The sequence below is a fragment of the Typopeltis vanoorti genome, chromosome 3 (assembly GCF_054136105.1).
Source record: "Typopeltis vanoorti isolate ZY-2024b chromosome 3, IOZ_Tvanoo_1.0, whole genome shotgun sequence".
Taxonomy (NCBI): Eukaryota; Metazoa; Arthropoda; class Arachnida; order Uropygi; family Thelyphonidae; genus Typopeltis; species Typopeltis vanoorti.
In genome coordinates, this window is record NC_143551.1 from 24,650,313 (window position 1) to 24,664,999 (window position 14,687).

Consider the following 14,687-nt stretch of genomic DNA (forward strand, 5'->3'; position numbering starts at 1 on the left):
AAATTAATTGCCCTTCATTTGGAAGATCTGATTTCAATTCTCATCATGATGAGAGAAATCTTATATGGGATTTTTTTTTAGTTGAAGGTGAGTTAGCTGATCTCATAGTTCTCATCCTGCACACAGGCAAATTGGCCAGAGAAGAACGCACAAGTATGCACACACGCCACCTACACACCATGCACATACCACATACAATTTGGTGTAATTAAATTAAATTAGATCCAATAAATTCTTAAAACTCTTCCAGTGTTCCCTACAAGTTTGATCTCATTGGAGTTGACTGTATAGTGATTTGAAAAGAATACACTTACCAGTAATAGTTGGCATGTATGTATTGTTGATGGAAGTACAGGCTTAATTCTGAATTTGTATTAATATTTTAGTTTTCAGAGTGAAAGGAAATAAACTTCTATTATAGGTACTGCTGTAGGAGCTGTATGTGCACAAAGTATTGGAGAACCTGCCACCCAAATGACTCTGAAGACTTTTCATTTTGCTGGAGTTGCTTCCATGAGTATCCTTAAATATTATTTTATGTGCATGAATGGAAGTTTGTGTCTTCATAGTTTTTTAAATTATTGTTTGCAATTGAAAACTTATATGAATGTGATGAATACAGATTTAAATAATTTAATTAATTTGTAGCTTTGTATATAATTATTTCATGTGATGATTAATACCATGGTTTTGCAGCTAGTATATCAGATTTTGAAAATCTGCATATATTTCATGCTTTAGAAAATATATACAGTTGATTCTTGAATAATTCAGGTGTTAGGAGTATTGACCCCCCCATTGCAGTCAAAAATCAACGTATAACTTTTGGCTCCCCAAAAACTTAACTACTAATAGCTTACTGTTGACCGGAAGCCTTACCAATAACATAAACAGTTGATTAACACATATTTTGTATGTTATATGTATTATATACTGCTGGAGTTGAAAATGTTATTAAGAAAATCATAAGGAAGAGAAAATACATTTTCAGTACTGTACTGTATTTATCGATATGAATTTGTAGTCTGTTTCATCTGAATCATCTGTTCGTCTGAATCATCTATCTCTGTAGATGCTGTAGACGTATTACTAACACTAGACATCAAAAATGAAAAGATTCTTTCTTTTATGAGAAAAATGAAAAGATAATGTGGAAAAAAATTCATATTTATTTACTGGTATAACGATTCATGCATTGATATCAAAGAAGCAGCAGTATGATTTCTTTATAATAGCCTAGTGTAATCGATAAGATTGCTTCACAGTGAATGAATTGTTATAACATTTTTATTTTATGCTAATTGATTAATTAAATTTAACTAATTAATAACAGTTAATTTTATGCAGTTATGATTTAATACTGCATCTTTACATTTGTTTACATTTTTCTCGACTGCAAATGGTGCCATGCACTGTCTGTATGTGTTTGTGTGCATAAGTTTTGATAAATTTTAACTTTTTATAATAGATTTGTGTATATTTTATGCATTCATGACATACCTAACTTTTTCTTAATTTTTTTGATATTTTTAGGCTACACAATTAATCTTAGAGTTTTTCAGATTGTTGCAAATCTCCAAAAATTTTTTCAAATATATTGTATTGTTCAAGGGTCAACTGTAACTGGAAGATCTCGGTTGAGCTCCCCTGTGTGTGTGTGTGTGTGTGTGTGTGTGTGTGTGTGTGTGTGTGTGTGTGGAGTGAATTTAATTGACATAAGGAACTGTATATGCCTGATGGACTACATTTAAATAGTTTTTTTGAAACTTGAGTAGGTGCTTGGAAAACGTGTTGTTTAGTGAGAATTTGGAAGTGCAAAACTAGAGAAACTATAGTGGAGGGAGGGCGAAAGCAATCAAGCACGTCTAGATAGCCATGGGACAAATGAGTGTTAGTGCAAGAATGACTGAAGAGCTGGATGCAGTTTCCCAGGTTTTGAATCTGAATGAGTAATGACATTATATAAGATAACTGTGGGTCCATAGGGATGCTAATAATGCATGTACACAAATGTTAAGGTATCAGAAATAAAGGGAAAGAGTTTAGGGCATGTCAACTCAACTTGGCCAAAAATAATTGGCATCAGCGAGAACTGCTTGTCAGAGAATGATGTAGTTATAGGGATAGAATGTAATGGATATTGTATTTTTAGAGAAGATAGAGGAAATAGGAAAGTAGGTAGGGTATTATTAATGATAGCTGAAGAACTTCAGCCAACAAAAATAGAAGTTAAGGAAGATCGTAGATCTCATGAAAATTGTTCATTTGAAACTATCTGGTAAGATAGAGGCCAATAGGACAAAATATGATGTTTGTTGCTGCTATAGACAAGGTCCAGAAGAAGAAGATTGGACAACATGCATCAACAGATTAGCATAATGAGTGTAGGCTGAGCGATTATAGGAGAGTTCAACTATGGTGATATAGATTGAAAGGAGGAAAGACACATGGCAGTCAAGGATTGTTTGAGCATAGTGCATTGTCAGGATCAGGAGGATAAACCAAGTAGAGATTAAGTGGATGACTAGCAATATAAAGCAAGAGCTGCAAAAAAGTAAAGCATTGTTGAAAGAATATAAACAACAAGGTAATCAGCATGAAAATGAGCAGTATAAAGCACAGCAAGAATGTTGAGTCAGATTATGAGAGAAAATTAGCTAAGTGAGTCAAAGTAAATCCAGAAGAGTTTTTTCACTATGTAACAAGTGAGAGAATGAGTGATTATGGAAAGATAACTTGACTCAGTGCTGATGACAGGAAAGTGACAAAAGCAGAAGAAATAGTTCAGTTATTAAGTGACCACTTTGCAAGGGTATATCATCCAGGTGGTGACTTTGCAGTTACTGAGATGACATAGACTGATGTGAGCATTAAGGTAGATGAACTGGAGGCACTCAGTATATTGAAAAATATCAGTGTGAATACAACAGTAGACCTGGACAGTATGTCAGCTTGTTTGCTATGAGAATGCAGGTGAATTGGCAGTGCCCCTGATGCTCTGGTGAAATTGTTTAAACTAAGTCTCAGCTCTAGCAAGGTTCCAAGGGAGTGGAATGGAGGGTAAGATAGCTCCATTACATAAAGGTGGCTCCAAGACAGAAGTAGCAAATTGCAGACCAATTAGTATCTCTGGAGAACTGGTTAAAAGTATTGGAAAAGTTGGTTAAAAGTAAAATTCAGGAATATTGGATAGGAAATGCTACTCTACAGGGTGCAGCATGGCTTTGTAAAAGGTAAGGTCCTGCCTCACCAATTTATTCACATTTTATAATAAGGTGACAGCAGAATTCGATGAAGGAAATGGCTATATCATGATACTGCTGGACTTGGCAAAAGGCATTTGATAGAATACCACATGGAAAACTATTACACAACTTGGAGCAAATGGAAATGAATGAGGCTGGTAGCATTGATGGGGTGTGGCTGAATGATAGACATCAGAAGGTGGTATATAGTGGAATGGAATCAAAGCAAATCAGGGTGACTAGCAGAGTACCACAGGACTCTGTACTAGGACCACTACTGTTTAATTTGTACATTAATGATATGACAGAAGATTTGAAGGGGGGATATTCAGTTGTTTGCTTATGATGCAAAACTAGGGAGGGCAATAGTTGATAAAGGTGATCTCGATAGCTTACAAGATGATTTTAATGAATTGGCAATGTTAGCAAAGGCCAATGGTTGTCAATTCAGTGTTGTAAAATATAAGGTAATGCACTTCTGGATGAAAAGATTACACGCTTCATGTATTGGTGGAACTAGTTTACAGGAAATTGATGAGACTAGGGATCTGGGGGTGATGGTAGATATAAATTTGAAATTCAGAGGATATATTGTATGAGTTGGCAAAATAGCTCAGAGGAATACTTGAATGCTGAAGAATGCATTGACAAGTAAAGACAGGGAAGTTATTATCCCTCTTTATATGGCTATGATTTGGCCATATTGAATACTGTGCACAGATTTCAGGACCTGCTTTTCTTGGGGATCAGGAGGTGGTGGAGAGGATTCAGTTATGAGTGACCAAGATGGTGACAGTCTGTAGAATGTTCTCTGTGTTGGATAGATTGAGGGTATGTGCAGGTTACATGGTTTATAGAAATATAATCTCTGCACTGCTTTCAAACCTCATTTGAAGCTGGCTTTCTTTCTCTGCTCTCCTAAGGATCTGCTTCCTCCCTTCTGTATTCTAGGTGTTTACAAGGTTCTTTGTTCTTGCAAATTATCATATTATGATCAGACTAGGAGATCTGCTAACATCCCCTAGAGGAACGCAGAAATACAGAAGAGATAACTCATCTTTGGGTGTTATGAAAAGTAAGACTTAGAATATTTTGTTGAGAAATAAAACTGGATTGAGTTTTACTAACCTAGAAACTATAAAAATAACAAAGGTGATTTGTACTACATTGAAGAATGGTTTGGAGATACAGCTTAGGGTTGTAGAAGTTGATATTCTGAAAGTTGTGATTTGTATAGTTTATAATGAGAAAAAGGAATGCAGTGTATAGTTGTTAGCTAAACTGTGTTGCATTTGTAGTCAACTAGAGAAGGTTTTTGATATATAAGGAAGAAAATAAATGAAAGCGCAGAGCTATGTGGATCAGTTGCACATTTTAAGACCAAAGATTCATCCATTGTCATTTATAATGTGCATCCAGACAAGATGCTGACAACCCAGTTGCAGAAGACAGACCACATAACAGGTGTATGCCTTAATAGGCTGCTGTGCCTAATCTCATATGCCTCAGATATCAGTGGCAATCACTCGAAATTCCTCAAACTTTTTCATGGCATTTGTCCAATGATAACTAGTAAAATGATCCTCTGTTAATGGACAGTGGAGGAATCCATTCTGGTCATCATTTATTAGTTGAGCAGCTTCAAGGTGGGCCAGAAGTTGAGTGTAAAGAACTGAAGTGAATATGGTAATTACATGGCAAAGATTTGTCTCCTTTCTTTGGGAATAGGTCGAATATTGGCTAATTTCTAGGCTGCAGGATAAGTAACAGTGGTGATTAGGAGATTATACAAATTCCAGGAGTCCACTCTAGAGCAGATACCTTCATAGCAAATAGAGAAATACCATCAGGAAACTTTTTTGGTATTCAGTTTGTAAAAGAATCTTCTGATCTCTGCGGTAAAAAATCGAACCCGCATTGAATTTTCTGTGTTAGGAATGCTAGGATGATATGTAGCAAGATCATCTATGCAAGAATTTGAAAAGTAAAAAGCTAGTAGCTCTTGTGTGTGTGTGTGTGTGTGTGTGTGTGTGTGTGTGTGTGTGTGTGTGTGTGTGTAATGATGCAGTGTAGGATCGAAATGCAAAAGAGGTGGAAACAGAGTTCGGCAAAACTTCCAGCCAGTAGCATTGGTAGGAGACTAATAAACATGATTCTCATTTGAACAAGATGTCATTTGAAACAAAATATGAAACTCTGCTTATAGCTGCTTCAAGTTTTGTCGTAAACATGAAAAGAAGATGGAAATTTTGAATTCAGTTGTGATATGGCCAATTCTTGGCATACTTTTGGCATACTTCATGAAGAGAAATGTCTTAGATAAGGGATGAGAATTTAAAGTGAAGTATGGAATAAATGTTCTCATATTAGAATTCCTTTAGTATAATGTTTGGTTTAGATATGAAAACTTATCTACTGGAAGAAATGAGTCAAAGAAGTTCATAAAGATCATCTTTATTATTATTATTATTATTATACAGTTATCTCCATGGAGTCAGAAGACTCATCGTGGGAGATCCATTATTCACACATTGCCATTACACCTATCATACTTCTTAAATTCATTTACTGATGAAGCACCCGCAAGCATCTCTGACAACCCAATCCACCCATTCACCGCCTTCTAAGCAAAAAATTTAGTTCAGGCACCTTTACCAACCGATTTTACTCGATTTCCAATGGTTGATGACCTCTTGTTCTCTCCTCTGCCATGTACTGAAAAAAGTCTTTTTGAAGCCCACAGACTGTCAGTCTATTCTCTTATGGAACATTTCATAGGCAAGAAAAGACTCATTGACCATCTTATTGTCAACAGTAATGTTTTTTCACTATTCAAGACACAAAAATACACAGAGGATTTGAAATAGGAAGTGATCACCATTTAGTGATGAGCAGGATAAAATTAAACTTCATATTGAAAAGCACAGTTTGTAAGAAAGTTTTGAAATTAATCAAAGTTGAACAGCTGTCAGATGCGAACTGTAGACTCAAATACACAAATGTTGTTTAAGAAAATGAAAGAGTTTGAAAACAAGAACCAAACTTTGGAGATTCTGTGACAAAACCCTAAAGAAAACTTTGATTGATTCATCCAGTGAAGCATGTGGTCAAGTGATCTGCAAGGATAGAAAAATCAGAACTTCTTGATGGATTCAGGAAGTTAAAGAGGTAGTGAAGAAAAAAACTAGAAAACATATTGAAAGTTCCTGGCAAGTAAGTCAGTGTGTGCTGTTCAGGAATGAAGAGAAAAATGCAAGAAAGCAAAGCATTGTGTAAAATTAGCTAAACAAAAGTCGTGGGAAGACTTTGGTAAGAGCATAGAAAATAAATATCAAGAAGGTGGTAAAATATTCTAGAGGCTATTGAAAAAATCAGAAATGGAGGAAAGAGTACTGTAAAAGCAATTAGAGATGATGACATGGACATGAAAACTGAAGGTAAAGATATACTGCTAAATGAAACAAGCAATAACAGCATGGTGATCAAAAACGCTCAACAGGAATGTCATCTGGAATATATATATCTATACTTGAAGTAGAAAAAGCTATCACAAACCTGAAATATGGAAAGGCAGCTGGAATAGATGATATTTGACCAAAAATGCTAAAATATGGAGGTATAAAAGTTTTACAGTGGCTACTGCGCATAATTCAGAAGGCCTGCTCAGAGGGTCGAATTCCAGATGATAGGAGTAGATTGCTTGTAGCACCCATCTGTAAAAAGGAAAATAAAACTAAATGTGAGAATTAGAGAAATTTCTGTACTGAACCTGGTAAGATTTATACAAGTATTCTTGAGAAATGGTTAAGAAAAATTGTGGAAGTGAAGCTTAGAGAAGAACAAGCTAGGTGCTGGCTTAAAAGAAGTTCTTAGGATCAGATTTTCATTTTAAGACAGTTGAGAAATTATGGGAATATAACAAGGATCTGTATTTATGTTTTGTAGATCTGGAAAAGGCATATGACAAGGGGCCAAGAGGAAAGCTGTTCAAAACGTTCCAGTTATATGGTGTAAATGGGACATTATATCAAGCAATACATAGTCTTTATTTGAAATGTAAATCAGCAGTTAGAATAGAAGGAGGTACAGGAAGATGGTTTGACATTAAGTCAGTTGTGCAACAAGTTATCTCTACTGTTACTAATCATCTGTATGGTTTACATTATGAAGGGAAGCAGTATTAAAACTGATATCAAAATAGAGATATTAACTCAGTTCTTTATTTTATGAAACTGATGTTATACTCCTAAATAAATCCAGGACAAGTTTGCAGGATTCCCTGACCAAGTTGAATAACTGCTGTAATAAATTTGGTATGAAAATCAGCATTAAAAAGACAAATACAATGAAAATAGGCAGAAATATTGAAAACAACCACAACCTGAATGGCGAACAACTTGAGTCAGTCATTTAGACACAATTTTTAGTGAAGATGGCAAATTAAATTTGGGAATAGACAGCAGAATTAGAAAAGGTAGTATGGTAGGAAGTCAACTGAATAAATTTATATGGAATAAGAGAGAGAGATTAGTCAACACACTAAACTAGCTGTATACGAACAAGACAATGTTCAAACCAATTTTAACTTATGGATCTGAGAGGAGTTAGAAATAAAACTCTTGATTGAAGACTAGAGACCAAAGATATGAGAGTCCTTAGAAAGATTAGGGCACTGAACAGATGGTTTCAAGGCATCCATAGTGGTATCATATTAAAAATGAGCATATTAGGAAAAAAACTTGATATTGTTAGCATTCAGGAATGTGTTAGCAGAGCTAATTTCAGGTGATATGGCTATTTAAACAGAATGGAAGAGGAAGGATTAGCTAATCAAGTGTTCTTTGGCAGGATAGCAGGAAAAAGATCCAGAGGAAGACCAAAATGTAGGTGGGTGGATTGATAAAAAGTGCCTTAGCTCATAAGACAGAAATATACAAGGTGTGTTCAAAAAAAGACCGAACTTTTGCTATTAAGACTTTATTGCTCATTTTACAACATTTTAAGCACTGCGCTGTCCCCTTCAAAGTAGTCCCCTTTACTGGTGGTACACTATTCCCAATGTTTCTTCCATTGTTGGAATGCTTCATGGAATGTACTTTCTTTGATGGCATGCAGTTCTCTTATTGCATTTCCTGAATCTCCTCTATGTTTTGGAAACGATGTCCTTTCAAAGTGATTTTAAGTTTTGGAAACAGGAAAAGAGTGCTAGCGCTAAGTCCAGAGAATAGGGTGGATGGGGCACAATGGATGTCTGATGTTTTTGCCATATAACTGCAGATGAAGAGCGACTTGTGAGCTGGTGCATTGTCGTGGTGCAACATCCAAGTCTAGTTTTCCCACAATTCAAACCTCTTCCTGTGCAAGCATCCCTCAAACATGCTAAAACTTCCTGGTACAACTCTTTGTTTACCATCTGACATGGTACAAATTCATAAAATGGACAATGCAATCAGAAAACTCAACCAGCATTACCTTGATCTTTGACCAACTCATCTGTGCTTTTTTTTGGTCGAGGAGACCCTTCCTCACCCACTGTGGCGATGCATCTTGGTTTGAACATCATAGCCATAAACCCATGTCTCGATTTTTACCAAGTTTGCAGCAACATTTCTCTCTCTCTCTCTCACACACACACACACACACACACACACACACACACACACACACACACACACATTGTTCTTCAAGCTCTTTCATTGTCACTAATCTGACAAACAGCTTATGCACGTGCTCACTTCAGCAGATATAACTTGATGAGCAGTGCTCATAGCAGAACGGGGGAAATGGCAAAAAAAGTGTCAAAACCTGTCACTAGGTACACTCAGTAGCCACAGCGCCCTCTCTGTGACAGTTGGTGCACTATTTAAAAAGAGCTTTTTTTTTTTTTTTTGAACACGACTTGTATGATCTGATAACATTGGAATATTGAAGATAACAGGCTAATCTGGAGGAAAATTGTTGATAGGAAGTTAGTAAAAAAAGAAAACCATTACATCAGACAATGAACTAGGTAGTAGATGACAACGTCATCTACCACCTAGTGATGCCTAGTACACCCAAACCTCCCCTGCTTACATTAGTTCATTTTGGAATGTTCTCTCTAGTCTGATGATCATTGACTAGAGTATTATCTAGGCCTGTTAATGCATTTTAGACTTCTGAGACATTAGTCAGTGTGCCTTGGCTATCTTGAGAAGCATGTCTTCAGCCTTGTTTTAGGCATAGTGTCTATAGGTGCAGTGCTAATACAAAGACAGTTTACTACAGTAAATAGTCCACTATAACTATTATATTTATTGTTCTCAACATACGGAATAGTTTGTTATACAATAATTCTTAATAGAATTATTGTATAACAGATATGAACACTTAACTACAATGGCAATTATGTTTCCACATAATTGTCATTGTAGTTAAGTGTTCCCTAAATCTTGTATTTGTGGATCTTGAAACCTGTCTCATCATTTTTATATCATCCCAACTTTTTTAAGAGTCATGTAGTACTCCCATTCGTGTCAGAAATAACTAAATGACAGATGTAAACACAAAGAGAGGTGAATTAAAATCATCTTTCGAAGTAAGTGATGTGTATCACTGAAGTATCAGAAATTAATAGTCACAATGACTGTAGTGAGAATATTTATATAAAATGTTAGTTTTTTCCTCAATAATATTTTAAGGAATATAGCATGAAAGTTTGTGCACAGCCAATATATTATTTTATTATTGTGATTATTCTTTTAACATATTGTTACTTCATTCTGTTTCCATCTTACATTTTTGAATCTGTTTACTAAGTGTTTACCAAGTTTACTAAAAAAAAAGTTTTGATGTTTTTTTTTATACTTTCTTTTCATTTTCCTCCTCAAATCATGCTGTTGATCTTAATGCTGACTATCAGATATCACACAGGGTGTACCTCGTATTAAAGAAATTATTAATGCTAGTCGCAAAATTAGCACTCCTGTCATCACTGCTGCACTGAATGTAGAGAACAATCCAGAATTTGCTCGAGTTGTTAAAAGTCGTATTGAAAAGACACTTTTGGGTGAAGTATGTCCATGTTGATTCATAATTATGGTAGATAAATAGAATGTAGATTTTTAGTTACAGATTTTTTAATTATATTTGTTTTCATCTTTGGTTCACTTGATTTTCGTAAGTTTATTATGTGATGATTGTACCATAGTGGTGGTAATATGGTGGAAAGCATATGCCACAATTTATGGGCATGCCATAAGTTGGGACATGTGCTTTCTGCTGGATCAAAGTATATGTACTCTAGAGGAGTAAGATCTGTTTGTGTCAGATTATTAAGAAAATTTCTGTATTCAGGTGGTGTGTTAATTATTATTATTATTATTGCATGGCCACTTCCTTGGTGTCCTAAGACTCATCATGAGAGACCCAAACTATCAATACGATATATATATCAACCTCTCCTTGAAACAGTTAACAGACAAAGCAATCATAACTGACTTAGGCAACTCATTTCATTCATTCATCACTCTTCAAGTGAAAAATTAGTCCTCATGACCTTGCTAACCACAGTCTTATCCAACTCCCAGGGATGACTTCTTTGCTCTAGCCAGTTGCTGAAATATTTCCTTTATATTAAGTAATTCCTTTAAGTAACTTAAATGTTTCTATCGTCTCCTTCCTCCTCCCCTTTTTTTTTTCTCCTATCAGCCAACTTTATCGATCTTTACAGGGAGGCATTCCACATACCACCCCCCTCTGGATTTTCTCTACTACTTATCTCCCAGAATCCCCAGATGACCAGACCTGAGCACAGTAATCCAGATGTGGTTGTATTCCTTTATAAAAAGGAATGATAACTCCATTATCTCTGCTTGTTAGTGAGTTCTTCAATAAATTCTCTGTCTACTACTTGCCAAAAATTCCTGGCTTCATCAATTTCTTGGAGAATTTTCACATGTAATTTATATTTAAATTTTTCATGTATTTTTCACATGTAAATTACATGTGAAAAAGTATTCTAGACACCTGAATCATGTGTACATGAGTAGTGAGTTTACAATAGAAAAGAAAAGTTAATCATCATCATCATAACACTAAATACTGGTATAGACCATATTGGTCTGTTCCGGTCTCATTATCTATCCAATATCCTTTTTTGAGGTCTACCCTGCTAATCTTTCCAATTGGTTTATATTTTAGTATTTGTTTAGGATGTCGGGTGTCGGCCATTCGGTTTACATGTTCAATCCATTTTTGTTTATAATTGTTTAGTTTTTCTTCTATTGATTTTGTTTTTAGTTCTTTTAAAATGTCTTCATTCTTTTTTTGATCTAATGATGTGTATTTCACAGTTCTTCTCATAAATCTCATTTCACTTGTTTTTATTCTTTGTTTATCTTGTTTGTTTATTGCCCAAATTTCACTGCCATATAATAATGTGGGCACTGCTAAAGTATTATATATTTTCAAGCATGTTTCTTTTTTTACTATATTTGGGTTGAGTGCTCTATTTATCAGGCCTATAATCTGTAAAAATTTTGAAGTTTTTAATTTTATGTCTTTTTCTCCTTCATATGATATTTCATATTCAAGATAACTGAAAGTATTTATTTGTTCTATTATTTTATTACTAGGGGAGCTCTGCCCCACTGACACCTACGGTGTCCAGAACTCAGGGGAGGGGGTGCCCCCCTCCCCCAAGTTCTGGATTGGTAGGCCGGTTCTTGAATTCTGATGACTTGAATTTTGAAGACTCGACACTCGAGGTAGCCCCTGAGTTTCAAAAAGTTTCAAATAACTTGACAAAAAACGTGACACAAAAACATTACAAAAAAGGCTTATCATTTTATATTATAAAGTAGATTAATAACTACAGTAAAACCCTTTTCCATGGACTGATGGAAAAAAGTGTAAATAACAGGAAAGTGTAAATAGCAGGAAATCTAAAAAAACATTAAAAAAAGGCTAAAAGATGACTTACTGCTAGTATGTGAGTCTACATACTAGATTACAAAATTTAATAACTGAAAATAAATGAATTTACAATTACTTACATTTATCTATTTAAACAAATCTTTAATTGTTGATTGTTTTTACTTTATTATTTTTTTTTTTTTGACATAGCGCCAGATTGCTTTGCATTGAGGTCAATGCTTGACCTGTTTTTTACTATCGTGTTCAAAGAGGACACGGAGAGTCCAAAATCTTTTGCTAAATGTGTTCCGGCATGCCAATCTACACATCGCAAATTTGCCATCTTTTCTTCTACCAAAATACATTTTCTGTCTTTTTTCTCCATGTTACTAACATGGATACTCCACCACTGCAACTTGAAAGCAACTTTGACTCTAAATTACGTAGCAGAAATTCTGCAATATCAATTCGTACTATGATTGAAAAATCATAGTATCGCTCATCACTACATTACTGCTGCAAGCATGCAAGTCACTGTGATGGCAGAAACGAAACTACAGCCGAAAGCAACGGTATCTAGGAACAGAAATGCACAGATTTCCGCAGAAATCGATTCAAAAATTAGTATTGCCACCCAAGAAAAAAATGCAAATTACAGGAAATAACGTCCACATCAAGTTGTTAATGGCGGGAAAACAATATATCATAAGAACAGGCCTTAAGACAGGACCAACGGAAAATGACGTAAATAGTAGGAAAACATAAATTGTGGGAACGTTAAAATGGGGTTTACTATTTTGCTTTTAACTGGAGTTTGTCCACAAAATGCCATTGTTTTAGTTTTATCTATGAAAATTTTCATTCCAAACTGTTCTACTGTAATGTTTAAATTATATATTGCTCTTTGTAAATTGTCTTCCTTATCTGATATTATTATCTGATCATCTGCAAATAATAGCATATTCATTTTGTTATTCTGGGAAATTTCTGTACTGTGATTGTTTAAGGTGTTCTACTGTATTAATATTTCATTAATGTAAATATTGAAAGGTGTTGGAGACAGAGGGCATCCCTGTCTTACTCCTTGGTTTGTAGATTGTTTTTCAGACAACTTTTCATTTATTTTTATTTCATGATCTTTATATATATTCAATATTGCATGTAGTAAAATATTAGGTATATTTATTCTTTGTAATATATCAAACAATATATATCTTTTTACTTTGTCAAATGCTTTTTCGTAATCTATAAACAAGAGATGAGTTTCCAAATTAAATTCTCTTCTTTTTTCTATAAGCAGTTTGAAACAGAAAGCTGCATCCATTGTAGAGCATCCCTTTCTAAATCCATTGACATTCTAATAATATTTTTTACACTATATTTTCAGTTTTTCATTAAGTATTCTACTATATATTTTGTATCATGTATTCAATAAACTAATATATCTGTAATTAGCAGATTTTGTTTTATCTTTTTTTTTTTAATTTTTTTTAAAATATAGGTATTACTATACTTGTATTACATTCTATTGGTATTTGTCCATTTGTATATATTTTATTTAAACATTTTGGTAATCTTTGATGAAATTTTTTTCCATAAAATTTATACAGTTCAGAGTTTATTCCATCTTCTCCTGCTGATTTGCCATTTTTTATTTTATTTAGGTTGTCCTTTAATTCTTTCATTGTTGTCATATCATTTAAGGTATTTTGTAAGTTTCTGGTGTAATTATTTTTGATGCCAGTATTATCCGTCCAAAGATTTGTAAAGTAATCCAAGAATTCTTTTACATCTGTTTCGCAATTTATATTTGCAGTTTTTTTTATATCTGCATTCATGTGTTTTAGTATTTTGTACGCACTGGGTCTTATTTTGTATGTTTTCTAGATAAGATGCAAATTTTTCCCAGCTTTCTATGTGTCTCTTTCTGGTTTTTCTTTTGGCTATTGCTTGTCTTTTTTTATATTCAATTTCATCTTCTTGTTTTTTGCTACTTAGCCATCTTTTAAAAGCCAGCTTTTTATTTTCAATTATTGTTTTTAATCATAATAATCATAATTTCCAAATGATTATTTGGAAATTATGTATTTGGAAATCTAGGGTATACAGAATACTATGATAGTGGTACATAATCAAGTTTACATTATTACTTTTTTCCCTATCAATTCAAAGTTTCTTCCAAATTAATCTGTTAATCAATTGTTAGATCTTACATTTCTTTTAAGGTGCTGTTAGATGCATCAATCCACTGAGATATCATTCTTGAGGGTTTCCCCCCCCCCCCTTTCTTTTCTGGTATAAAACCTGCTTACCTGCTTTCTCCAGTCTCTGAGTGACCATAAATCTTTTTAAATATGATTTCATGCTCTTTCTAATCTTCACTTCTGATACAGTGCTGTCACCTGTTCATTCACCGAATTTTTCTCAGAACTTTTATCTATGGTCTCTAGTTGATCTTTGATTAATTTTATTTCCATCTGAACTTTTATGTGCATAAAATAAAATTGGTTTTAAACTGTCTTGTACACTGCTCCTAGTTTTGTGTTT

General features: G+C 34.1%; 1 protein-coding gene across 1 annotated transcript in view; it reads left to right on the forward strand.

Annotated features, from left to right (window-relative positions):
• The window catches only part of Polr3A (RNA polymerase III subunit A), a 427,591-nt gene that overhangs the window by 329,756 nt on the left and 83,148 nt on the right, over positions 1–14,687 (forward strand). Inside the window, exons 30-31 of the mRNA XM_090415517.1 lie at positions 422–517; positions 10,147–10,298. Coding sequence (XP_090271643.1) covers positions 422–517; positions 10,147–10,298 — 248 coding nt within the window. The remainder of the gene's footprint in view (positions 1–421; positions 518–10,146; positions 10,299–14,687) is intronic.